Source organism: Salmo salar, chromosome ssa09 (assembly GCF_905237065.1).
Source record: "Salmo salar chromosome ssa09, Ssal_v3.1, whole genome shotgun sequence".
In the NCBI taxonomy this organism is placed as follows: domain Eukaryota; kingdom Metazoa; phylum Chordata; class Actinopteri; order Salmoniformes; family Salmonidae; genus Salmo; species Salmo salar.
The window spans coordinates 86,641,219-86,668,008 of record NC_059450.1 but is presented as its reverse complement, the minus strand read 5'-3'; the positions used below and the strand labels follow the sequence as shown (position 1 = coordinate 86,668,008).

Here is a 26,790-nt window from a genome sequence, read left to right as displayed (position 1 = left end):
CACCAGTTTATTGCTCTGCCCTCCAAGGGGTTCTGGCGTCAGCGGCGTCACTGTGGCCTGTAAACAGAGCTCTCCCACTGAACTCCTACACACCACTCTCACCCCTATTCTCCAAGGAGGTCCCCTAGAATGCCTGCAGTGTCACCATGGCAATGGTTACAGGCCTGAGGGGGAGGCTGATTATGTCAAGTCATGGAGAAGGAGTGAAGCTGAGGGGCAGGGGAGAGAGGGAGAGAAAAGGAGTGACGCTGAGGGGCAGGGGAGAGAGGGAGAGAAAAGGAGTGACGCTGAGGGGCAGTGGAGAGAGGGAGGGAAAAGGAGTGACGCTGAGGGGCAGTGGAGAGAGGGAGGGAGGGAAAAGGAGTGAAGCTGAGGGGCAGTGGAGAGAGGGAGGGAGAGAAAAGGAGTGAAGCTGAGGGGCAGTGGAGAGAGGGAGGGAGAGAAAAGGAGTGAAGCTGAGGGGCAGTGGAGAGAGGGAGGGAGAGAAAAGGAGTGACGCTGAGGGGCAGTGGAGAGAGGGAGAGAAAAGGAGTGAAGCTGAGGGGCAGTGGAGAGAGGGAGGGAGAGAAAAGGAGTGACGCTGAGGGGCAGTGGAGAGAGGGAGAGAAAAGGAGTGCGGAAAAGAGGACAATGGTGTGTTAGTAGAGCAGGACAGCTTTGTCTCTGCAGGACGACGTCTCTTGATGCTGATAACGAGCCAACAGCTTGGTTATTAAGAAAGCTCTCTAGTCTAAAATACTATGACCAGTGGCAGACTATTCACTATATAGTGCACTACTCATGACCAGGGCACATAGGTATCTGATCAAAAGTAGTGCACTATATATGGAATAGTGTCATTTGGGATGAAATCAACCATACTGTGACCATCCCGATGTCTGGGGAAACTGATTGTGGAGATGGCCAGTAACCGCAAGACAAAAGAACAGCTGTGCATACACTCAAAAGAAAACCTGCCTTACAGTTCCTTATTGTGTTTAAACAAAAACAGTCTTTTAATGAGGTAAAACAACAACACACACCCATAGTGATTAGCATTTTTATTTTATTTTACAAATGCACTCATTGTCGCCATGGATTACAATTCATGTCGTTCAATTTAAGTCTCTTTTTTTATATAAACATCAGCAGTAGAATATTACAGTGAGTATCCTAGCAACAGGTCACCTCTTCACTTGTTAAAGTGCATCAAAATGAAGAGCACATTCAAGATTAGGATAACCAACAAAATCAATCGATTACCAATAATCAATTCAATATCATACTGATTGATTGCTGATTGGGCAAACAAATAGCCCGAGGTGAGAAAGCAATGGAAGAGAAAGAAGGGTCACACAGTCTGAGGAGTCTGGTCCATGCACCTATTCATTTACAAATACACTTCTAAGACTACACACTCAAATCATTGAGGACTCAGAAATGACGTCGCACATAGGAGCTGGACTGATCAAATATGGTGGTCCCCAATGGCTTCCTATTCCCTACATGGTGCACTACCTTTGACCAGAGCGCTATTGGCTCCTGTCAAAAGTAGTGCACTATGCCCTGACAAATTGAGGCTGTTCTGAGGGTAAAAGGGAGGTGGTGCAACTTAATATTAGGATATTTGGTATACTCAATGTATAGGGAATAGGGTGCCATTTAGGACACAACTAAAGTTAAATAAATTAACCCCTTGAAAAAAAAAAATGCCATTTTCAACATACACCCTAAAAAAACAAGTTGATGAGAATGATCTGTTGGACGACCAAGGCACAGAGGAGGCCGCAGTGCCACATAATTCTAAATTAAGGATTTTCTACAAATGAACAAGGTCAGAGGCACACATTTCAGGAGCTTGACGAAGTCCAGGTTGGGGGGTAGTCTCTCCCTGAAGTGCCCTGTTGACTGCACAGGACACTAGTGGATGGAGGTAGTGTGTAGAACAGAAAACATTTCTATCTACAGTGACAGTACAGCCCATATGCAAAACAGAACAGCTGTAGAGTGGTGTAGTGGCAGCCATTTTGTTGGAGTTGCAGTCCTTTGTTATCTTCCCAGCAGACAAGAAAGTGTATGGGAGAGACCTAAGTGAAAACGCCCCATCAATTCTGGACAAGCTGAATAGAGTCTGAATGGACCAGTAACTACCTACTCCGCCAGAACAGAGAGGTCTGATACAAGTCATTTACTGATTCCCACATACATGTACAATGGACCCAAATACACACAAGGTACGTGTGTAAGTAAGACTCCTGTATAAAGTTGAAAAAGTGGTATGATCTGCCATGATCACTTCCACATGGGTGAGGATACAGGACGGTCCATTTTAGGCCCAGGTATCCGTGTTGCTGTGGGGGTTTTACAGGCAGAAACAGCAGCTCTAGAGGCCTCTGTGCCGGGGCTCGTCTTGGCCGTTTTAGTCCTGGCCGCAGCTATAATAGCTGTACGGATGGTTTTAGCTGTAGCAGAGCAGGGGCTGTGTGTGGAGCGGGGTTGAGAGGAGTGTTGGGTCTCAGAGTTGGAGGTGGGGGCGAGACGTTTGGTCACCCTGAGAGGAGAGCCTCTGACAAAGGCTGGCTGGGTGGTAGCTGTACTACTAGTGGTGCTGGTGCTAGAAGTCCTCTCCCTCTCTGGTCCAAGCCCCAGCCCAGCTCTCTCTGATACCCGGCGGGTCAAGGTGGGTTTCCCTGGGGCCAGCTGCTGGTTCGCACCCCCAGCCTGGCTCCTCTCACTCCTGGTGCTACTGCTTCGCTTCACCTCTGTCTGGGTAGTAGTAGGACGCGTGATGGGTGAGGAGCGCATGGAGGCGCTGCGTATGGACGGGGACGCCAGACGAGTGGAACGTGGTGTAGTCTGTAAATTAGGATTTGGGACAGGGCCAGTGGGTGTCTGTATCTCTGGTTTGGAAATTAAACGGGCTCTATGGATGCCTGTATCGTTAGGCAGACGTGCACGGGGTACCAAGCCCCTCTTAGCCCCTCCTCGGACAACAGGGGTGTTCCCCCCGCTCCGAGAGTCCTCTTTCCCCATTGGAAGTCCGGCACCAGCCCCTGGAGTCTCCGCCTGCCTCTCTTTCCTCCACTTGGAGCAGAGGCTGGGTGGGGCTTTGGGGAGAGGTGTGGTTGGAGTGGGAGGAGGGGATAGGTTGTCATAGGAATGCAGGCCTCGGACCAGGGTGTGGCACTCCAGGGTTTCGCCCACACGTGGGTATGACCGGTCCCTCTCCCTGTCAGGGCTGCAGACCTCTGGGCATTGATATGCCCGCTGTGGGCTCAGCTCTGGTAGGCTGGGAGGCAGCCATTTCTGTTCTACTGGTGTAGAGCGAGATTCTGTTTCCCTCTGCTGGGTTGTTCCCCCCTCAGGTGAAAGCCTCAGCGCCAAGGCACCACCAGTTCCTTGTGTGGTCTCCTTGTCTCCCTTAGACTCCTGCAATTGGACACCGTCTGAGGCATCAGTGGCCATGGATGATTTTGATTGGCTCTCAAAGGGCTGCTCAGTCACCTCAGTGACCGTTGACCGTGTGAGAGGAGCGAAGTCAGGGTCCTGATGCGCTGCGTCTCTGACTGAGGAGTCTGTGTGTTTCTCCTGAGAAACAGGGGTAGGGTCAGTCCCCTCTAGGTCATGCCTGTGTCTAAGACCAATGGTATTTCTTCTCACACTGGGGATGGCAGTAGTGGTAGTGGAGGAGTGTCTATGAGGACTGGCCATAGACTTAGTGGTCAGTACATCCTGGTCAGGGCTGGCATCAACTGTCCGCTCATGTTCAGTCACTTGAGCCGTTGGTGCGAGTCGGCTTTCAATGATGTTAGTAGCAATTCCATGTTGCGTTTGGGTGACATAGGCAATAATGTCCTGCCTGTTTTGGGGGACATTGAATCTACGTCCACACTGGGTTTGAGTGACGTTAGAAGTCAGTTCATGTTGAGTTTGTGAGACTTGAGTCTGAGTTGTCCCCTCATGATTTGGTCTCTTAGTCTCCAGGACTGGTTGGTGCTGATGGACCAAGGGCTCTGTCCTGGTCTCTGTCCCCAGGGATGGCCTCTCCTGGCTGGGGTAGGTGGGGCAGGGAAGCCCTGGGGAGGTCTGGGGGTGGATGGAGGTATTACTGAGGTTGGAGGAGTTGTTGAGGTGGGGATATGTCTGAAGAGGAGCGGAGGTGGTGTTCTGGAGGAGATGAGAGTTGTAGTTCTGGAGGTGGGTGGAGGAGGTTTGAGGAGGAGGGGAGGATGAGGAGTTGTTTTGGAGGAGATGAGAGTTGAAGTTCTGGAGGTGGTGGGAGTGCCTGCGGTTCTCCTGGGTTCTAAGGCTGCGCTGGCTCCAGGTGTGGCTCAGGTTCTCAAGGGTTCTCTCCAGGTCATCCTGGTTCTTCTGGGTTCCCAGTGGGGACACCCGACCCAGAACCACACCCAGGTCCAGCCCTGTACACACGGCCACGGAGCGACGCTTCTCCACCATCTCACGCTCTCGCTCCATCCGCTTCTGCTCCTTCTGTTCCCGCTCTGCGTTTTCCTGAGAGGGAACATGATGAGTTACATTAGTTTATGGTAGAAGAAGAAACATCAAGTATACATTTATCAGCACAGCATCTACGCCTCCATCTTATGTCTTTTTGTCCTCATCAGTCTATAACTCCTGTCATACATACATACATACATACATACATACATACTTTTTTTTACTATTTTATACATTGTAGAATACTGAAGACATCAAAACCATGAAATAACACATGAAATCATGTAGTAACCAAAAAACGTGTTAAACGAATCAAAATCTATTTTAGATTCTTCAAAGTAGCCACCATTTGCTTTGCACACTCTTGGCATTCTCTGAACCAGGTTCATGAGGAATGCTTTTCCAACAGTCTTGAAGGAGTTCCCACATATGCTGAGCACTTGTTGGCTGATTTTCCTTCACTCTGCGGTCCAACTCATCCCAAACCACCTCAATTGGGTTGAAGTCGGGTGATTGTGGAGGCCAGGACATCTGATGCAGCACTCCATCACTCTCAGTCAAATATCCCTTACACAGCCTGAAGGTGTGTTTTGGGTCATTGTCCTGTTGAAAAACAAATGATAATCCCATCTTGTTTGTGCTTAGTGGGACTGCGTATCGCTGCAGAATGCTGTGGTAGCCACGCTGGTTAAGTGTGCCTTGAATTCGAAATAAATCACTGACAGTGTCACCAGCAAAGCCCCCCCACACCATCACACCTCCTCCTCCATGCTTCACGGTGGGAACCACACATGCGGAGATCATCCGTTCACCTACTCTGCGTCTCACAAAGACACGGCGGTTAGAACCAAAAATCTCAAATTTGGTCTCATCAGACCAAAGAACATATTTCCACCGGTCTAATGTCCATTGCTCGAGTTTCTTGGCCCAAGCAAGTCTCTTCTTATTGTTGTGTCCTTTAGTAGTGGTTTCTTCGCAGCAATTTGTCCATGAAGGCATGATTTACTCAGTCTCCTCCGAACGTTGATGTTGAGATGTGTCTGTTACTTGAACTCTGTGATTTGGACTGCAATCTGTGGCGCAGTTAACTCTAATGAACTTATCCTCTGCAGCAGAGGTTACCCTGGGTCTTCCTTTCCTGTGGCGGTCCTCATGAGAGCCAGTTTAATCATAGCGCTTGATGATTTTTGCAACTGCACATTTTCCGGATTGACTGACCTTCATGTCTTAAAGTAATGACGGACTGTCGTTTCTCTCTTCCACAAATTAACAAGTCATATTTGTTAATTGAAATGCATTCCAGGTGACTTCCTCAGGAAGCTGGTTGAGAATGCCAAGAGTGTGCAAAGCTGTCATCAAGGCAAAGGGTGGCTACTCAAATATATTTTCATTTGTTTAACACTTTTTTGGTCACTACATGATTCCATAGTTTTGATGTCTTCATAACTATCTGCCCAAGCTACAAAGTCAGAAGCCCAACCTCGTCCTCTTCTTAAAAATCAGATTTTAAACCCAACCCTAAGTCTAACCCAAACCTTGAATTATGACCAAACGGCTCATTTTAGTTTTCATAAATGTTTACAATATGGACAAAATCTGGACTTTGGCCATGTAGTGGGAAACATACAGACAGTTTGATGTAAAGCAGTCGGTCTCACCTGTACGGCTCTTTGGAAGCGAAGGCAGAAGGAGTGAAAGACCCTGCAGGCCTCCTCCAATTTAAAGATGCTGTCATCCTCACAGAAGAATTCAACCAGAGCCTGACTGGACATCCTCATCCCCTCCACGTCATCCTCTGCTTCCTTCAGACGGTCCTCTGCCACCTAGAGAGAGAGATGAGGAGATCGAGAGAGCAAGAAAGGGAGATTAGACTCACTGTTTTGACCAAGGAGGAAAAATAAGGTGAGAAGAGACTCAAAGTTAACCAAAGCCATGTGAGTTTCAATGTTGTTCTTTGTGAGTTCATAAATTCTCACTTCACTAGACACCATAGATCAGTGTTTATAATTACCGTAATTTCCGGACTATTAAGCGCACCTGAATATAAGCCGTATCCACTGAATGAAAAAAAATATATATATTTTGAACATAAATAAGCCGCACATGTCTATAAGCCACAGGTGCCTACCGGTACATTGAAACAAAGGAACTTTACACAGGCTTTAACAAAACACAGCTTGTAACAAAAAGTAAAAAATTAGCAGTAAGCTTTACCGGTAGTTGTCTTTTTGCACTGAGTCAATTCCTCACGCTGCTGTTTCCAACGTCTTATCATCGACTCATTAAGACCAAGCTCCCGTGCAGCAGCTCTATTTCCTTTCCAACAGCCAGACAAATCGCCTTCAACTTGAAAGTTGCATCATATGCATTTCTCCGTGTCTTTGCCATGATGAGGGTGACAAAATGACTACCGTAATCAGAATGATGGGAAGTTTGAGAGCGCTCGATTTAATCAAAACAGTAAACAAAAAAGTTGTTTGACCTTAACCCGTTCGGCAATTTCATTGGTCTAATGAAAGCTTCATGCCGCCAAAAAACTGAGCACGTCACAGAATGTGTTTTTTAGGAGAACAAAAAAATTGAAAGCGGGAAAAATCCATATATTAGCCGCGTCATTGTTTAAGCCGCGAGGTTCAAAGCCTGGGAAAAAAGTTGCGGCTTATAGTCCGGAATTTACGGTATGCATGTTCTAGATCAGTGTGTGTTCTAAATCCATGTTCTAGAATCTAGTTCAGTACCTCCAGGAAAGACCGTGTGAGCTGCTGGATCTCTGCCTCCGTCTGGACACTGATCCTGAGGGATGCCACACGCATGTGGAGTCTGGAGAGATCTTCTACTACCGACTCCTCACACAACCTATAGGAAGACAGAGACCAGAGATGCATTACTTGACATGACATTTAAAAAGGTAGATTCAGCGATATGAGATAGACGCAGAAAGTAAACAGCATAAGTGGGTCAATTTCCATAACTAAGAACGTTGAAGCGCGAGGCTCAACTACCCCCTGGCTATCACACTGAACAGGCTGAAGCATATCCGTGCACATGCACAGATACTGTTTGTGACTGTGTTGGATCTCGCTTATCTCAATATCTCCAGTGCTGCTTGTGGCAACGTCATTTCACGGAGTTCACCTTTATAGATGATAGTAAAGTGATTGCTGCGAGATTATGTGACCCAAAAAATAGATGGCGTCTACTCCAAAAGTTGGCCAAACTGCAAATGTACGGCTCTGGATAAAACCTTGTGTTTTTAACCACAACCCAACCTGTTGCTGCGATCCATAAGAGACTATGAGGCAAAGTAAACCATATGGGAATCTTTGTTTCAGAAGATGCTGTTACTTAGATTCTAACTCAAAGCAGTGGTTCCTAAGCTGTGACCTACATAAAGCTGTTATTTTCCCTCAAAGCAGTGGTTCCTAAGCTGTGACCTACATAAAGCTGTTATTTTCCCTCAAAGCAGTGGTTCCTAAGCTGTGACCTACATAAAGCTGTTATTTTCCCTCAAAGCAGTGGTTCCTAAGCTGTGACCTACATAAAGCTGTTATTTTCCTCAGACATCTTAATACATCCAAAATGTCCCCTTTGGCTCCGCCCCAGCAGGAGTAGGCTGTCGCTCATTACTAGGTCCTGACTGACTTACAGTAACACCGATACCCACAGAGTAACTGACAGTAAGCGTGCGTCCCAAATGGCACCCTATTCCCAATATAGCGCATTGACAAAAAGTACTAGGTGCCATTTGGGACACAATCTAAGTGTCCTACATAGCTAACCAAACCCAAAACCCCAACAGAGCCGTAATATTGGATTGAAACAGAAATGTTGTCATGAGCCATATTAAAACAAGGGGATAGCTATATCACTAACAGCTGGACAGAGCTCCAGTACTGTAACACAATACAGTCCTGTTGAAACTGTTCTTGTTGGGCGTAGTGTGTGTGAGATAGCAGCCTGCTGGGGCGTATTGATGTTATAGGACGGATCTCATATGCTCCCCAGAAGCATCCAAAACACCACGAGCCACGTTCAAACACTTCAGATTCCTTCCTTCCTCTCTTTAATTAATTACAGATCTGCTAGACTGGTTAAAAGCAAGGAAATGGAAACCTTGCTTTACAAGCAGATCACGTAAAGATCTGTGTTTGCCCCAAGGTACACTAACTATTAGAACAAGGACGCGTTCAACAGGACAACGTTTTGGAACGTTCGGATAGAAATAGGTAACATAGAAGAAATATGCCTCTCTGACGTGTAGACCAAGGAATCATGTTGGCTCTATTCATGGCAATTCTATCTGCAACAACAATGTTTGGCAAATGAATGTGGCCCAGGCTCTGAGGAAGAAGGAGGGTATTTCTAAACTTGGGGGGGGGGCTGTATTATTGGCTCTTACTAACCTGGAGGCGGGGCCGACGTGTCCTAGTTGGCCAGGAAACGACAGTAAACTCTGGTCCTTTTTCACCGCTTCCTGTGGAGACAGAGACAGAGCTGATCCAGCTATTGTTTCACACAGTGAGCCGTCATAATTCTGGCTGAATCATTGCATTGTGTCACGATTCAGTGTGTTGATATGGTTATTGTGAATGTAATAATTCATGGTTGGTCAAATACCCAACACATAGTTTGAAAGAGATTCTGAAGACCCGTTTCATCTGTGCCAATTGAACAATTCTGCGATATAACAAAGTGTCAAGTTTTTAAAAGGAAACTAAATGTGCAGTCTGTCAGATGGTTGTGAGTCTTCAATAAATAGTAGTCTGGGATTCATCGTCGTCTTTGAACTGCATCTAGAGTTTCTTTAGATGTGGCATATTAATGCTTTAGCTTAAGTCTTCACTGAAAGATAAATTCAAGTCAAGCACTTCAAGGGTCTCCTCCTCACTGCAGTGTGACTTGCACTGAGTGTACAAAACATTATGAACACTTGCTTTTTCCATGACAGACTGACCAGGTGAATCCAGGTGAAAGCTATGATCCCTTATTGACGTCACCAGTTTAATCCACCTCAAATCAGTGTAGATGAAGGGGAGTAGACAGGTTAAAGAAGGATTTTTAAGCCTTGAGACAATTGAGACTGGTTGTATGTGTGCCATTCAGTGTGTGAATGGCCGAGACAAAAGATTGAAGTGTTTTTGAAAAGGGTATGGAAGTAGGTGCCTGGTGCACCGCTTTGAGTGTGTCAAACTGCGACATTGCTGTTTTTTTCCTTTTTTACACTCAGCAGTTTCCTGTGTGTATCAAGAATAGCCCACCACCCAAAGGACATCCAGCCACTTGACAACTGTGGGAAGCATTGGAGTCAACATGGGTCAGCATCCCTGTGGAATAAATTGATGCTGTTCTGATGGCAAAGGTGGGTACAACTCAATATTAGGAAGGTGTATATTTGACTACATCAGGGTAGGAGTGCTGATCTACAGTAGGATCAGTTTTGCATTTTAGATGACAAGGAATACAGCTATTATGCACAAAACGTATCTGATCATAGATCAGGTCTTACCATGGCCACGAAGTGCAGGAGGTTCATGCCTGGCTTGTTGGCTTTAGTGTCAGCCAGCTTGAGCAGGGATGGGATTCGGAACCCTGCTGCGTTGCCTGCGTACCCACCCTGAGGTCAAATACAGTAGGTCAGTGAAAATAGGTCTCACACACACACACACACCATCTTAAACAAACACAACATTACAAAACCCAGGTGCAGCCAGAGTGATGCTCTGGAACCCAGTGCAGACCCCAGTCCTACACCGGCAGCATTGTGCACACAGATAAAGGACGTCTCTCTCTTTCAACTGAAAGGTAAAAAGAAAGGAGAAGAAAGAAAGTATAATACTCACAGCGTTCATGTAGTTTCCTGCCTTCAGAACCAGACGGAGGATAGAGTGCAGCTCAGGACAGCTCAACAGCTCTGAGAGAGAGAGAGACAGACACAGAGACAGACAGGTGATTAAAGGGGAAACTAAACCCTCCGCTGATTAAAGGGGAAACTGATTGAAGGGGTGGGGGCGCTGATGAAGAGCAGTAGGCCATGTCTGTGTCCAAAATGGCTCCCTATACCTTTTATAGTGCACTACTTTTTACCAGGGCCCATAGGGATCTGGACAAAAGTAGTGCCCTATGTAGGGAATAGGGTGCCATTTGGGATGTATTGGTAGTATCTAAAAATGGGAAGTAGATGGGCAACAAAGCTTGTTAAAGGGACGGTGATGAGTAGTAGTCTAGAGTAAAACTAAATAACTTCCACCATTTCATACTGAACTCCAACAAGACAGAGCACTAAAAGGGGAAGTGAACGGTACGGAAGGGAACGGTACGGAAGGGAACAGCCACAAAAGAGTTTGAAGGGGCGGTGATAGGGAGTAGAGCAGACCTAGGGTTCATCCCAAATGGCACCCTATTCCCTATGGGAGAGCCCTATGGAACCTGGTCAAAAGTAGTACACTATATAGGGGATAGGGCACCATTTGGGACGTATCCATTTACTAAAAGCCCCTGTTGATGGTTTACCTCTGGCCGCCTCCCTCAGACATCTGGCTGCCAGACAGAGAGAGGTCACGGCAGGGTCAAACTCCTCCTGCAGGATCATGGCGTCCAGACGCAGACGAAAGCTAACGGTGGAGAAAAGGGGAGGAGAGGATGAGAGTGGTCAGAGCCTTATCGATCATCAGACACACATCAGCACAGAGTGGAAAGTCAGTGAATCAGCCATTATAGTGTGTTGAGGGTGGGAGTCACTGCAAAAATGAGAACAGCCGATAAATTGGCATGTTTTGCAACATAGTTTGAACTTCAAGGTTAGGGTTTGTAATAGTTGTAAAACAGTGAAGTGATAACAGTGCTAGAGGTTGTGTGGTATACCTGGGGACTTCCACTAGCAGAATCATGAAGAGGTCAGACTCCCCGAGCCCACTGCGTTCTGCCTTGAACCTCTTCAGGCGAGCCTCCTGTATAAACACCCAGACAGACAGCTTAGAGATATTATCAGTTAGCTTTCCTGTTACAGTCTACAAACCTCATTCCTTTTACTGGGAATTCCACCTGGGTTTCATTTACTAGAATCTCCCAAAATAATATTTAGAATTCAAAGCTTTGCTTTCGAGTCCAGTGGAAGAACCCCCATCACCCAGGATGAGTCCAGTGGTAGAACCCCCATCACCCAGGATGAGTCCAGTGGTAGAACCCGCATCACCCAGGATGAGTCCAGTGGTAGAACCCCCATCACCCAATAGAGGGGTGGGGGGGGGGGTTACAGGCTAGTCAGTGTTGCAGTAGGAGCTACGGTGTGTCGGAGAGGACGCAGAGCAGAGTCTTTACCTCGTCTGCGTCAGGCAGCAGTTTGCAGAGCTCAGACAGTTTCTCAGCGCCCGTAGCGGGTCCCGACCCCCTGCCGGATATCCTCAACTATCTCCTGGACAGCCCTGTAGACACATGACACACATCAGCTCTATGGTGACCTCACTTCACACACACACGTCTGCGGGGTTTAGGGAAACGGAGTTTTAGCCACAGAGGATGGAAGTTACTGATATACTGAGGTGATTCAAGAGAACACTAATTATTTAAGAAATCATGCAGGGGTGTAGAATAGCGGAGGGGGTATCATGCAGGGGTGTGGAATAGAGGAGGGGGTATCATGCAGGGGTGTAGAATAGCGGAGGGGGTATCATGCAGGGGTGTAGAATAGCGGAGGGGGTATCATGCAGGGGTGTAGAATAGCGGAGGGGGTATCATGCAGGGGTGTAGAATAGCGGAGGGGGTATCATGCACGGGTGTAGAATAGCGGAGGGGGTATCATGCAGGGGTGTGGAATAGCGGAGGGGGTATCATGCAGGGGTGTAGAATAGCGGAGGGGTATCATGCAGGGGTGTGGAATAGCGGAGGGGGTATCATGCAGGGGTGTAGAATAGCGGAGGGGGTATCATGCAGGGGTGTAGAATAGCGGAGGGGGTATCATGCAGGGGTGTAGAATAGCGGAGGGGGTATCATGCAGGGGTGTGGAATAGCGGAGGGGGTATTATGCAGGGGTGTAGAATAGCGGAGGGGGTATCATGCAGGGGTGTGGAATGGTGTCATGGGTTTGATATTCTCTGATTACTCTGCTTGGTGCATGCACACGCATGGTCAAGCTTATCACCTCTTATCTGACTGACTGTTGGGGGAAAAGGCATTTGACGCCACGTTGGCGACACACAGCATGACATGTGCCCTGAGCAAATACACATACAGAGATAAAACACACACAGGCGCTCAACACAGACACTTCGGCAAACACCATATGTAGACACCAACACACAGCGGTCCTTAGAGGTTGAGGTATCACCAGACAGAGAGAGAGAGAGAGCAGAAACTGGCCAGTCCCTGACTGTATGACCTCTCCCCAACTCGAACTTCCTCCAAATGACACAAGTCTGCAGCTCAACCCCTCCAGGAGCCCATTAGAAATACATCTCTCCTTTCATCACTACCTACATCACACAGCTTTCACCATTCCTTCACTCTCCCCCCCTCTTTCCCTGGCTTTTCCTCTCTCCCTGGCTTTTCCTCTCTTTCCATCTCCCCACTATTTTGTTGACTTTCCTCTTTCCTACTTCTCCCCCCTTCATTACATATTTTCCTCCCTTCTCTCTCCCCTATATGCCCCCCTTTTTCGGTCTTTCTCTTACATTTCTCCTCTCTGCCTGTCGGCCCTGTGTTCACTCCAATGCCATGGCTCTGCCTGTCGGCCCTGTGTTCACTAATGCCATGGCTCTGCCTGTCGGCCCTGTGTTCACTAATGCCATGGCTCTGCCTGTCGGCCCTGTGTTCACTAATGCCATGGCTCTGCCTGTCGGCCCTGTGTTCACTAATGCCATGGCTCTGCCTGTCGGCCCTGTGTTCACTAATGCCATGGCTCTGCCTGTCGGCCCTGTGTTCACTAATGCCATGGCTCTGCCTGTCGGCCCTGTGTTCACTAATGCCATGGCTCTGCCTGTCGGCCCTGTGTTCACTAATGCCATGGCTCTGCCTGTCGGGCCCTGTGTTCACTAATGCCATGGCTCTGCCTGTCGGCCCTGTGTTCACTAATGCCATGGCTCTGCCTGTCGGGCCCTGTGTTTACTAATGCCATGGCTCTGCCTGTCTGAATCAGAGATAACACTAACCTTTGTTAAGGAGTGAAAATACACATGGCTCAACTGGGATTATCCTGATTCAAAAGAGTTCAATAAAATGTTTTTGCCTTTGTAGCCTGCGGCCTGTTATTTCTATGCAGAACTGAATGCTGGATACAATAATTGTCTCCACAGCTGAAATAGAGCATAATGAAAAAGTAGAGGGAAGTAGCACACGTATTAATGCCATAGTGTCTCACGAAGGGGCCAATCAAACGACTTCCACCCATGTCGCAAATCTAAAAGTACTTTGTGACTCACACAAGACAAACAAGCTCCATGTAAGAAGACACGTTTTTGTCCATAGGAGAGGCTCTTCTCCCTTCATAAAGGCTTTCAACTACATGTTCTGACATATGCTGTTTAGAGAGAGAAAAGCGCTCTTCAACTAGGATGCGCACAATTGAATCTCTGTGAACTCTGTGTGCAGTACACAAGGGGCATGACAACATACCTACTCTGCAAGAGGGCATTGCCTGGTAACTACCGTCATACCCACTAGTGTTCTCACAAAACCAGAATTTTGACTTCGATACTCGATACCACAGCAAAAAAAAACAAGTCATATTAGCCAAAGATCTGTTGAAATGATCTGTTGAAATGTATGCATTAATGAATCAATCTAACCACATCACAATGGTAATCATTTATTTGAATGGTAAATTTCTATCTAAACTGGGTGAATCAAGACGTAGCCTATGAATGCATATTGAATAGGAGTTACTGAGCTTTTTTTGGCTGACTTCAAGAAGCTACAGATGAAAAACTCTGTTTATCCTTCCATGTGGGACTTATTGTATTGTACTGTTCAACAATTGCATAGAAGAAGCAAGCTCTCCTTCTACAAATGTGTGAGCGGTCTCTAAGACCCATGACATCATTCACAGACAGAGTCCGTTCAAGGCTCGAGCAAAGATGATCTTGACTGGGAGAGACGTGAGGCGGAGGAAACAAAGTGAATTAATAATGTTTTTGGTGATAATCAGCAATATTTAGCGTTATGGTTTGCATATTTTTTTTGGGGGGGGGGGGGACTCCCAAGTGGCGGAAATGGAGGAAAACTCCTGAGCGGAAATGGAGGAAAACTCGCCTCCCTGCGGACCTGGCATCCTTTCACTCACTCCTCTCTACATTCTCCTCTTCTGTCTCTGCTGCTAAAGCCACTTTCTACCACTCTAAATTCCAAGCATCTGCCTCTAACCCTAGGAAGCTCTTTGCTACCTTCTCCTCCCTCCTGAATCCTCCTCCCCCTCCCCCCCCCTCCTCCCCCTCTGCGGATGACTTCGTCAACCATTTTGAAAAGAAGGTTGACGATATCCGATCCTCGTTTGCTAAGTCAAACGACACCGGTGGTCCTGCTCACACTGCCCTACCCTGTGCTTTGACCTCTTTCTCCCCTCTCTCTCCAGATGAAATCTCGCGTCTTGTGACGGCCGGCCGCCCAACAACCTGCCCACTTGACCCTATCCCCTCCTCTCTTCTCCAGACCATTTCCGGAGACCTTCTCCCCTTCCTCACCTCGCTCATCAACTCATCCTTGACCGCTGGCTACGTCCCTTCCGTCTTCAAGAGAGCGAGAGTTGCACCCCTTCTGAAAAAAACCTACACTCGATCCCTCCGATGTCAACAACTACAGACCAGTATCCCTTCTTTCTTTTCTCTCCAAAACTCTTGAACGTGCCGTCCTTGGCCAGCTCTCCTGCTATCTCTCTCAGAATGACCTTCTTGATCCTAATCAGTCAGGTTTCAAGACTGGGCATTCAACTGAGACTGCTCTTCTCTGTGTCACGGAGGCTCTCCGCACTGCTAAAGCTAACTCTCTCTCCTCTGCTCTCATCCTTCTAGACCTATCTGCTGCCTTTGATACTGTGAACCATCAGATCCTCCTCTCCACCCTCTCCGAGTTGGGCATCTCCCGGCGCGGCCCACGCTTGGATTGCGTCCTACCTGACAGGTCGCTCCTACCAGGTGGCGTGACGAGAATCTGTCTCCGCACCATGCGCTCTCACCACTGGTGTCCCCCAGGGCTCTGTTCTAGGCCCTCTCCTATTCTCGCTATACACCAAGTCACTTGGCTCTGTCATATCCTCACATGGTCTCTCCTATCATTGCTATGCAGACGACACACAATTAATCTTCTCCTTTCCCCCTTCTGATAACCAGGCGGCGAATCGCATCTCTGCATGTCTGTCAGACATATCAGTGTGGATGACGGATCACCAGCTCAAGCTGAACCTCGGCAAGACGGAGCTGCTCTTCCTCCCGGGGAAGGACTGCCCGTTCCATGATCTCGCCATCACGGTTGACGACTCCCTTGTGTCCTCCTCCCAGAGTGCTAAGAACCTTGGCGTGATCCTGGACAACACCCTGTCGTTCTCCACTAACATCAAGGCGGTGACCCGATCCTGTAGGTTCATGCTCTACAACATTCGCAGAGTACAACCCTGCCTCACACAGGAAGCGGCGCAGGTCCTAATCCAGGCACTTGTCATCTCCCGTCTGGATTACTGCAACTCGCTGTTGGCTGGGCTCCCTGCCTGTGCCATTAAACCCCTACAACTCATCCAGAACGCCGCAGCCCGTCTGGTGTTCAACCTTCCCAAGTTCTCTCACGTCACCCCGCTCCTCCGCTCTCTCCACTGAGCTAACATTATACAGTCCAGACTCCCAGTTAGTTCAGTGGTTCCTCAGGACAGACTAGAGCCAGTATAAGAGGGGAGCTAACATGATGCAGCCCAGTGAGTTCATTGGTTCTTCAGATAGGCTGGAGCTAGCAATGAGTAAGTGGAGGCTGTGGAGCAGGCATGGTGCTCTCGCTCTATAAGGGTAATCGGCTGCGCTGATTGACTTGATCCTCTCTAAATCAGTAGACGACGTGAGACACATTTGACAGAAGTACCAAAAGTAACACATTTCAGTAATTAACCGTGTTCTGGTATCGGAAGAAGTACCAACATTTTGGTATACCGTGCAATACTAATACCCACAGAGACCAACACACAGACACCAGCCATATCTGACCCACACAGACACCAGCCATATCTGACCCACACAGACACCAGCCATATCTGACCCAAACAGACACCAGCCATATCTGACCCACACAGACACCAGCCATATCTGACCCACACAGACACCAGCCATATCTGACCCACACAGACACCAGCCATATCTGACCCACACAGACACCAGCCATATCTGACCCACACAGACACCAACCATATCTGACCCACACAGACACCAACCATATCTGACCCACAGAGGCCAACACACAGACACAGCATAAACAGCAAAGACATTCCAAACAGTACACCGATTTTAAACCTACGATCTAAACTCTACATAAAATAAAAGTGAAAAGTGAAAACATCAAGCTATAGAAAAGCGCCACCCTTGGTTTTACAAGAAATGTTATGACTTTTCAGGACTAGTAATTTACAGACTTTTCACCTTGTGTTTCCAGACTCATGAACTCTACAGGAGGAGGATCAGCGTCTCAAAGGCGTGCGTCCCAAATGGTGCCCTATTCGCTACAGGGCCCTGGTTAAAAGTGGTGCACTGTAAACGGAGTAGGGTGCCATTTGGGACACAAGCCTGTGTCCGACAGTCTTTACTGAAGGGCAGCTCTCCTTAACGGTCTGAGCAGGTGTCAACTTTGACCCCTCAGGTCACCATCTTATCCCCCTACCACTTTGTGCCCCCCTACAGTCCAGTTGCTAAGGCAGGATGCCATTTCATCTGCACCTGTTACCTTCTTGACACCCCCTGTCCCCTCACACTTAGAAACCCCCCCACCCCCCCCCCCACACACACACACACACACACACACTTCCCACTCCTCGATAGTGTGAAGGGTTGTTCCCCTGGGTACTATCCCGGCCCCTTGTACTTCCTACTACAGACTCTAAGAGCTTTTCTGATTCATGGTGCTTGACCTCTGATACCAGAGCAGCACATGCTCTCTAGGACCTTCCAGATAAATACTTAGAAAAATGAAAGTGTGTGATGAGGAAAGGGATCCTTACGTCTTAAACTGACGTAGAAATATTCCAACATTCATACTGCGTTTGGAGTCCAGTAGTGAGACCTGCAAACACAGACACAGAGAACATGTCAGATGCTATGATCAAGCTGGAATAACAGTCAGTAGTATACCGGTATCTCAGTGGAGGCCGCTGAGGGAAGGAGAGCTCATCATAATGGCTGGAACAGAGAGAATGGAAACAATGTGTTTGATACCATTCCACTGATTCCGCTCCAGCCATTACCATGATCCCGTATTTCCCTATTAAGGTGCCACCAACCTCCTGTGTGGTATATGCAGTATCTCTTTCAACTTTACAGACACCACATGCTATCAATATAGGCTACCTGGCAGTTTAAACTACACCTCGCCTCAATGCCAGTCAGTGCCAGTTTAAACTACACCTAGTCAGTGTCTGCCTCTAGCCAGCATGCTGTTGTCGTGGCACAGCAACAACATACCACTGTTGAATGCACACACATACTGGCACTAACTCATACTGCGCTCCTATCCCATACCTTGTCTGTGGTGCCATCTCCAGTCCTCTCACTCACCCTCCCTCCCCCACCCATCTCCAGTCCTCTCACTCACCCTCCCTCCCCCACCCATCTCCAGTCCTCTCACCCACCCTCCCTCCCCCACCCATCTCCAGTCCTCTCACCCACCCTCCCTCCCCCACCCATCTCCAGTCCTCTCACCCACCCTCCCTCCCCCACCCATCTCCAGTCCTCTCACTCACTCTCCCTCCCCACCCATCTCCAGTCCTCTCACCCACCCTCCCTCCCCCACCCATCTCCAGTCCTCTCACTCACTCTCCCTCCCCACCCATCTCCAGTCCTCTCACCCACCCTCCCTCCCCCACCCATCTCCAGTCCTCTCACCCACCCTCCCTCCCCCACCCATCTCCAGTCCTCTCACCCACCCTCCCTCCCCCACCCATCTCCAGTCCTCTCACTCACTCTCCCTCCCTCCCCCACCCATCTCCAGTCCTCTCACCCACTCTCCCTACCCCACCCATCTCCAGTCCTCTCACTCACTCTCCCTCCCTCCCCACCCATCTCCAGTCCTCTCACCCACTCTCCCTACCCCACCCATCTCCAGTCCTCTCACTCACTCTCCCTCCCCCACCCATCTCCAGTCCTCTCACTCACTCTCCCTCCCCCACCCATCTCCAGTCCTCTCACTCACTCTCCCTACCCCACCCATCTCCAGTCCTCTCACCCACTCTCCCTCCCCCACCCATCTCCAGTCCTCTCACCCACTCTCCCTCCCCCACCCATCTCCAGTCCTCTCACCCACTCTCCCTCCCCCACCCATCTCCAGTCCTCTCACTCACTCTCCCTCCCCCACCCATCTCCAGTCCTCTCCCCCACCCCCCCACCCATCTCCAGTCCTCTCCCCCACCCCCCCACCCATCTCCAGTCCTCTCCCCCACCCCCCACGCATCTCCAGTTCTCTCACCCTCCCTCCCCACCCATCTCCAGTTCTCTCACCCTCCCTCCCCACCCATCTCCAGTTCTCTCACCCTCCCTCCCCCCCATCTCCAGTTCTCTCACCCTCCCTCCCCACCATCTCCAGTTCTCTCACCCTCCCTCCCCCACCCATCTCCAGTTCTCTCACCCTCCCTCCCCCACCCATCTCCAGTTCTCTCACCCTCCCTCCCCCACCCATCTCAAATCCTCTCCACCTCCCCCACCCACCCGTCTCCAGTCCTCTCACCCTCCCTCCCCCACCCATCTCACCCTCTCCCACCCATCTCCAATCCTCTCACCCTCCCACCCATCTCCAATCCTCTCACCCTCCCCCACCCACCCATCTCATCCTCTCCCACCCATCTCCAGTACTCTCACCCTCTCCCACCCATCTCCAATCCTCTCACCCTCCCACCCATCTCCAATCCTCTCACCCTCCCCCACCCATCTCCTGTCATCTCCCCCTCCCCCATCCTCCCCTCCCATCTCCACTCCTCTCCCATCTCCACTCCTCTCCCTCCCATCTCCAGTCCTCTCTCCAATCCTCTCACCCACCCATCTCCACTCCCCCTCCCATCTCCACTCCTCTCTCCAGGCCTCTCTCCAATCCTCTCACCCATCTCCAGTCCTCTCTCCCTCCCATCTCCAGTCCTCTCATCCTCTCCCACCCATCTCCAGTCCTCTCATCCTCTCCCACCCATCTCCAGTCCTCTCATCCTCTCCCACCCATCTCCAGTCCTCTCATCCTCGCCCACCCATCTCCAGTCCTCTCATCCTCGCCCACCCATCTCCAGTCCTCTCATCCACCCCCCACCCATCTCCAGTCCTCTCCCCCACCCCCACCCATCTCCAGTCCTCTCCCCCACCCCCACGCATCTCCAGTTCTCTCACCCTCCCTCCCCCACCCATCTCCAGTCCTCTCACCCTCCCTCCCCCACCCATCTCCAGTTCTCTCACCCTCCCTCCCCCACCCATCTCCAGTTCTCTCACCCTCCCTCCCCCACCCATCTCCAGTCCTCTCACCCTCCCTCCCCCCCACCCATCTCCAGTTCTCTCACCCTCCCTCCCCCACCCATCTCCAGTTCTCTCACCCTCCCTCCCCCACCCATCTCAAATCCTCTCCACCTCCCCCCACCCACCCGTCTCCAGTCCTCTCACCCTCCCTCCCCCACCCATCTCACCCTCTCCCACCCATCTCCAATCCTCTCACCCTCCCACCCATCTCCAATCCTCTCACCCTCCCCCACCCACCCATCTCATCCTCTCCCACCCATCTCCAGTACTCTCACCCTCTCCCACCCATCTCCAATCCTCTCACCCTCCCACCCATCTCCAATCCTCTCACCCTCCCCCACCCATCTCCTGTCATCTCCCCTCCCCCACCCATCTCCAGTCCCCTCCCATCTCCACTCCTCTCCCATCTCCACTCCTCTCCCTCCCATCTCCAGTCCTCTCTCCAATCCTCTCACCCACCCATCTCCACTCCCCCTCCCATCTCCACTCCTCTCTCCAGGCCTCTCTCCAATCCTCTCCACCCATCTCCAGTCCTCTCCCCCTCCCATCTCCAGTCCTCTCATCCTCTCCCACCCATCTCCAGTCCTCTCACCCTCTCCCACCCATCTCCAGTCCTCTCACCCTCTCCCACCCATCTCCAGTCCTCTCATCCTCTCCCACCCATCTCCAGTCCTCTCATCCTCGCCCACCCATCTCCAGTCCTCTCATCCTCGCCCACCCATCTCCAGTCCTCTCATCCTCTCCCACCCATCTCCAGTCCTCTTATCCTCCCCCCACCCATCTCCAGTCCTCTCCCCTCCCCCTCCCATCTCCAGTCCTCTCCCCTCCCCTCCCATCTCCAGTCCTCTCCCCCACCCATCTCCAGTCCTCTCACCCTCCCTCCCCCACCCACCCATCTCATCCTCTCCCACCCATCTCCAGTCCTCTCACCCTCTCCCACCCACCCATCTCCAGTCCTCTCACCCTCTCCCACCCACCCATCGCCAGTCCTCTCATCTCCAGTCCTCCCATCCTCTCATCCTCTCCCACCCATCTCCAATCCTCTCACCCTCCCCCAGTCCTCTCATCCTCGCCCACCCATCTCCAGTCCTCTCATCCTCTCCCCACCCATCTCCAGTCCTCTTATCCTCCCCCCACCCATCTCCAGTCCTCTCCCCTCCCCCTCCCATCTCCAGTCCTCTCCCCTCCCCTCCCATCTCCAGTCCTCTCCCCCCACCCATCTCCAGTCCTCTCACCCTCCCTCCCCCACCCACCCATCTCATCCTCTCCCACCCATCTCCAGTCCTCTCACCCTCTCCCCCCCACCCATCTCCAATCCTCTCACCCTCCCCCCCACCCATCTCCAGTCCTCTCACCCTCCCTCCCCCACCCATCTCATCCTCTCCCACCCATCTCCAGTCCTCTCACCCTCTCCCACCCATCTCCAGTCCTCTCACCCTCTCCCACCCACCCCCAGTCCTCTCACCCTCCCATCCCCAGTCCTCTCCCCAGTCCTCTCCCCAGTCCTCTCCCACCCACCTCCAGTCCTCTCCCACCCACCTCCAGTCCTCTCCCCATCCTCTCCCACCCATCTCCAGTCCTCTCATCCTCTCCCACCCATCTCCAGTCCTCTCATCCTCTCCCACCCATCTCCAGTCCTCTCATCCTCTCCCACCCATCTCCAGTCCTCTCATCCTCTCCCACCCATCTCCAGTCCTCTCATCCTCTCCCACCCATCTCCAGTCCTCTCCCCCCCTCCATCTCCAGTCCTCTCCCCCACCCATCTCCAGTCCTCTCACCCTCTCCCACCCACCCCCAGTCCTCTCACCCTCCCATCCCCAGTCCTCTCCCCATCCCATCCCCAGTCCTCTCCCCAGTCCTCTCCCACCCACCTCCAGTCCTCTCACACCCACCTCCAGTCCTCTCCCCATCCCATCCCCAGTCCTCTCCCCATCCCATCCCCAGTCCTCTCCCCATCCCATCCCCAGTCCTCTCCCCATCCCATCCCATCTCCAGTCCTCTCACACCCACCTCCAGTCCTCTCCCCCTCCCCCACCCATCCCCAGTCCTCTCCCCGTCCCAAGTCCTCTCACACCCACCTCCAGTCCTCTCCCCCCACCCACCCCAGTCCTCTCCCCCACCCCACCCATCTCCAGTCCTCTCCCCCCCACCCATCTCCAGTCCTCTCCCCCACCCCCACCCATCTCCAGTCCTCTCCCCCACCCATCTCCAGTCCTCTCCCCCACCCATCTCCAGTCCTCTCCCCCACCCATCTCCAGTCCGCTCATCCTCCCCAGTCCTCTCATCCTCCCCAGTCCTCTCATCCTCCCCAGTCCTCTCATCCTCCCCAGTCCTCTCATCCTCTCCCACCCATCTCCAATCCTCTCACCTTATCCGTGGTTTTGTCCTGGGGTGAACTGCATCGCATCAGCACAGACCTCCATCTCAAACTGCCGGGTCTGTCCTGAGGTTTACTGTCCTTCTGTCTAAACAGCTCATCCAGAGAGTGTAGATCTATAGGGAACTCTTCCTCCTCCGTAGCCGCTCCACTCCAGACACTCTTCCTCCCCTCCACCTTCTCCTTAGGGATCTGCTCCCAGTTCAGCTTCCTTAGCCGGCTGTGACGGGCCGAGTCCATATGGGTTAGAGGAGAGGAGGGAGGTGGGGGAGGAGGAGGCGGCGGGGGAGGAGGAGGAGTATGAGCAGGGGTGAGGGGTAGGGGAACAGGTTTAGCGCCAGGAAGGAGAGGGAGGGTATCCATGGCTGTCACTTCCAAGATGAGGGGCGCAACACCGCGAGGGCTGGCGGGTGGCGTTCCATGAAAGGCACGGGACTCCTTGATGGACACGGTGAGGTTGATAAGCATAGAGGCTAATTGGGAGTTAGGATAGGGCTCAACTAGGGTTTAGGACTGGGACTGGTTGAAGAGCATGGAGGCTAGTTGGGAGTTAGGATAGGGCTCAACTAGGGTTTAGGACTGGGACTGGTTGAAGAGCATGGAGGCTAGTTGGGAGTTAGGATAGGGCTCAACTAGGGTTTAGGACTGGTTGAAAAGCATGGAGGCTAGTTGGGAGTTAGGATAGGGCTCAACTAGGGTTTAGGACTGGTTGAAGAGCATGGAGGCTAGTTGGGAGTTAGGATAGGGCTCAACTAGGGTTTAGGACTGGGACTGGTTGTGGTCTAACAGTGCAGATAGCCAGAGTTCAACACAGATAGATGGATATTGAAATGTAGGCTATAGGGGCTAGTTAGGGTGTAGCTTTAATGCTTGTTAGGGTGCTTCCCAACGGGCGAGTACAGTCTCTACTCAACCAAGGTGTCTTCTCTCTATTCTCTTCTCACAGTGGTGCAAGTCTCAGTCAGTCCCTCCAATCTAGGAAAACAACAACACAATGAAATCAGCTCCCAGGAAGGTTCAATAGACAGACAGACCTCAGAATACTGCTCATGCCATCTGTATTATACCAATATAGGCTATTCAGCAGTATAGGGTATCAGACAATGTAATGAAGCATTTCATCCAGTCTCCACGATCACATGACTTATTTAAAGACAGACATTATAAATACAGGCCCTGTCTAGTCTGGTCCTGGGCTTGACATTAACATCTTCATATGTTTTAGTTACTACACATTTGAGATGACATCAGATGCTCTGAGATTCAGAAGCCAAGTGTTCCATTGTCACTCCTTCTGATAAGCTGATGTAAAAAGGTTGAGCCTTAGCCTACATCAACCTATGTCATTTGGAATCAGTGTAACTTATGTTGTTGATTGTGATTGACAAACCACATTTTCAAATAATAAAAGTATGTCTTATCCATCTGTATTCTTTGAGTAAAACTCTGTACCAGACTAACACCGGTATTTAAGGTTTTTCAAGAAGCATTTGGAATATTCCAGTGTGCTGGCCCGCAAGCTACTAACTCGCCCACACCTGGCTAGTCCTTTAATTACCAGCATGGTTATGCCTGTTATATCTCTGTTCATCACTCTACAGCGGATCTAACTGGCTGTTTGTTACACAGTCTGAAACATGTTACCTTCAGTCAGGTTACAGAGAGAAAGACAGAGAGAGAGCGAGAGAGAACAGCATGTGTAATCCTGCACTGTTTCACCCTGATGCCTGCCTCAAGTCCACACACACGCCCTGCCTGCTGCTCTACCTTCTAATTATTGCAAATGGGAGAGAGGTGTAGAGAAACAGGTGATCTACTCTCTCTCTCTCACACGGAAAGGTGTTACAGAAAACGCCCCCACATTGTCTGTGTCTAATATGACTAGATTCTATTCAGATAGGACTTGTCCGGTCACGAATATTAAACAGATTCTGAAAATTAGCAATAAGCATCATGCACCCAATGGGGAGTTTTGGATAGGCCTTTCCTGCAATTATACAAACGAGTCAGTAAGGTTTCAAGTGCATGTTCTAATTAATTGGATTGAAAATATAAGTTATTCAATCATAATGGCAACATGTGGGGCTCCTCGTGTGATTTTCTTTGCATGAATGACAACTCTCGGGTACAATGGCGCTCTGAGGCCCGTAATCAATGCCAAGTTAGTTGTTTCAATTTGCACGGCATGAGCGCGCAACAGAGGCTGCTTTTAGACTGACTGCACAATTCTGATCTTTTTTGGACCAATCATATCAGATTTTCAACATCAGATTTTTCTTCTAGAGCTAATCTGATTGGTCAAAAAGAACAATACGTTCAAAAGAAGATCAGAATTGTGCTGCCTGTCTAAACACAGCCAAAGACCTTACATCTCTGATTAGGCCAACCGTAAATTACTATTTTTTCCTACTATACAGCCAAGACAGTCATTCTTCAAAAGTAAACAATGTTAAATAAATACATAATTTGGGAGAAGTAGGCGAAGATAGTTCATAGCCTGATGGTTTTAATTCAAGGAGGAATGAAGAGATTGTGTGGACACCCCCAAAACAAACACATTCAATTGACAGATTTAATCTAAAACGGTGTCAGTTCCTAAAATAGACTTTCTTTCATTTAAAAACACTCAGCCACCTAGGTAGCATGGGCCTACCGTGAATATTCAGAATTTGATCATCTCTGCATGTTTTTTCTCAATTAAATGTAGGCTAAATTACTTTATAAAGACAATTGTTTAGGCTATAGAGAAATTGCAATAATGACTTAAATTTACAAAGCAATCCTCTAGTTTATCGTATTCGGTTTATCGTGGTTATTTCCAGCTTTTCCTGCAAAAAGAAAATCACTAAAAACAAAAACACATGCTACTTACAGTGCGTTATGATGCGATATCCAACTTTCCAAAGGTAACACCCAAAGTTATTTTACAATTCCTTCTTTCTTGTTGTAAACTTCAATGAAAAACGTATTGTTTTAATTCGTTCTCTGTTGCTTGATGCCTCCTCGCTCAAGCCAATGCATTGTGCTGCTCCGCAGTTTGAAGTGTTCTACTCTGCTCTGCTCAATTTGCAGGAAAACTTTCCTAGCGCTGAAGGAACGCGCAGGCGCGCCGCCGCGTCGTTTAGATTTGCCCAGGATCGCGCACCTCAGGACTCAACGTTTTGGAACGTTCAGATAGAAATATGTTATGTAGAACAAACATGCCACTCTGACATGTAGAATAAGGAATCACGGCGGCTCTATGCATGAATATATATCTGCAACGTTCGATACGTTTGGCAACTGAACGTGGCTCTGACCTTCTTGCATTATTTCATCCCAACTTTCCCATGTGATGGTCAAACAGGTACTACACTAATCACTCCAGTGGTTTCCCCTGCATACCTGAGCACATTTATAATGCCTGGACACATTTACAACAGGCTTACACACTAACACACTTTTATTTAACTAGGCAAGTCAGTTAAGAACAAATTCTTATTTTCAATGACGGCCTAGGAACAGTGGGTTAACTGCCTTGTTCAGGGGCAGAACGACAGATTTTTACCTTGTCAGCTCAGGGATTCAGATCTAGCAACCTTTCGGTTACTAGTCCAACGCTCTAACCACTAGGCTACCTGCTGCCCCAACACATAATGGTGAATAAAAAGAGTACTTATGAGATGATATAGAAATTGCCATTATTAGGATAAAATGTATAGATACAATTGTGGCCAAATATATTGGCACCCTTGCACTTTTGTTAAATAATTCCCTATTTCTTCTAAAATAAATTGAAACTGAATTTTTTTTTGGTCTTCACACCTGGTTTTTGTATTTTCAACATTGCCGAACCAATTTTATTTTTGTAAACTAAAGTTTACAATTTAATTTGAAAATAAAAACAAATGGCATTAAGGCAATTATTGGCACCCCGGAGCTAATACTTGGTTACACAGCCTTTCCCAAGATAACGCTGGCAAATTCTTCTTGTAGCCATCAATGAGCTTGCTGCACCTTTCTGCTGGCAATTTGGCCCACTCTTCACCAGCAAACTGCTCTAATTCTTCAAAGCCCTCCACCAACCGCTGTTTTCAGCTCTCGCCATAGTTTATGGATGTGATTCAGATCTGGACTCTTCGCTGACCACTCCAGAATCGTCCAACGTTTCTTCTTGAACCTTTCCAGTGTGCTTTTGATGTGTGCTTGGGGTTGTTGTCCTGCTGGAAGACTCACAACCTTCAACAGAGACAGTTTTTGGACTGTGTCTCTGGAATGGTTCAGAGATGCTGTATCTGAATCACATCCAAAACCAATGCTAAAATCTAAAAACGG

At 49.5% G+C, this 26,790-nt stretch overlaps 1 protein-coding gene across 1 annotated transcript; it reads right to left on the bottom strand.

The window, feature by feature from the left end:
- Positions 1-1,027: 1,027 nt before the first annotated feature.
- Positions 1,028-25,551, bottom strand: LOC106612215 (FH2 domain-containing protein 1). The gene is made up of 12 exons (XM_045724154.1): positions 25,349-25,551; positions 22,468-23,451; positions 17,615-17,676; positions 11,755-11,858; positions 11,299-11,384; positions 10,948-11,048; positions 10,278-10,348; positions 9,944-10,051; positions 8,841-8,911; positions 7,176-7,293; positions 6,096-6,260; positions 1,028-4,491 (listed from the first exon to the last, which is right to left on the bottom strand). The coding sequence occupies exons 5-12, from the start codon at positions 11,322-11,324 to the stop codon at positions 2,272-2,274; spliced, it is 2,880 nt and encodes a 959-aa protein (XP_045580110.1). The 5' UTR covers positions 11,325-11,384; positions 11,755-11,858; positions 17,615-17,676; positions 22,468-23,451; positions 25,349-25,551; the 3' UTR covers positions 1,028-2,271.
- Positions 25,552-26,790: the final 1,239 nt, after the last annotated feature.

Bases quoted from the DNA above. Each gene is read 5' to 3' on its own strand.
- LOC106612215 (XM_045724154.1), bottom strand. From the start codon at position 11,324: ATGATTCTGCTAGTGGAAGTCCCCAG. The intron at 6,261-7,175 runs GTACTGAACTAG...CTCTCTCTCTAG, and splicing joins TCACACGGTCTTTCCTGGAG to GTGGCAGAGGACCGTCTGAA. The intron at 4,492-6,095 runs GTGAGACCGACT...GTTCCCTCTCAG, and splicing joins GCTTCCAAAGAGCCGTACAG to GAAAACGCAGAGCGGGAACA.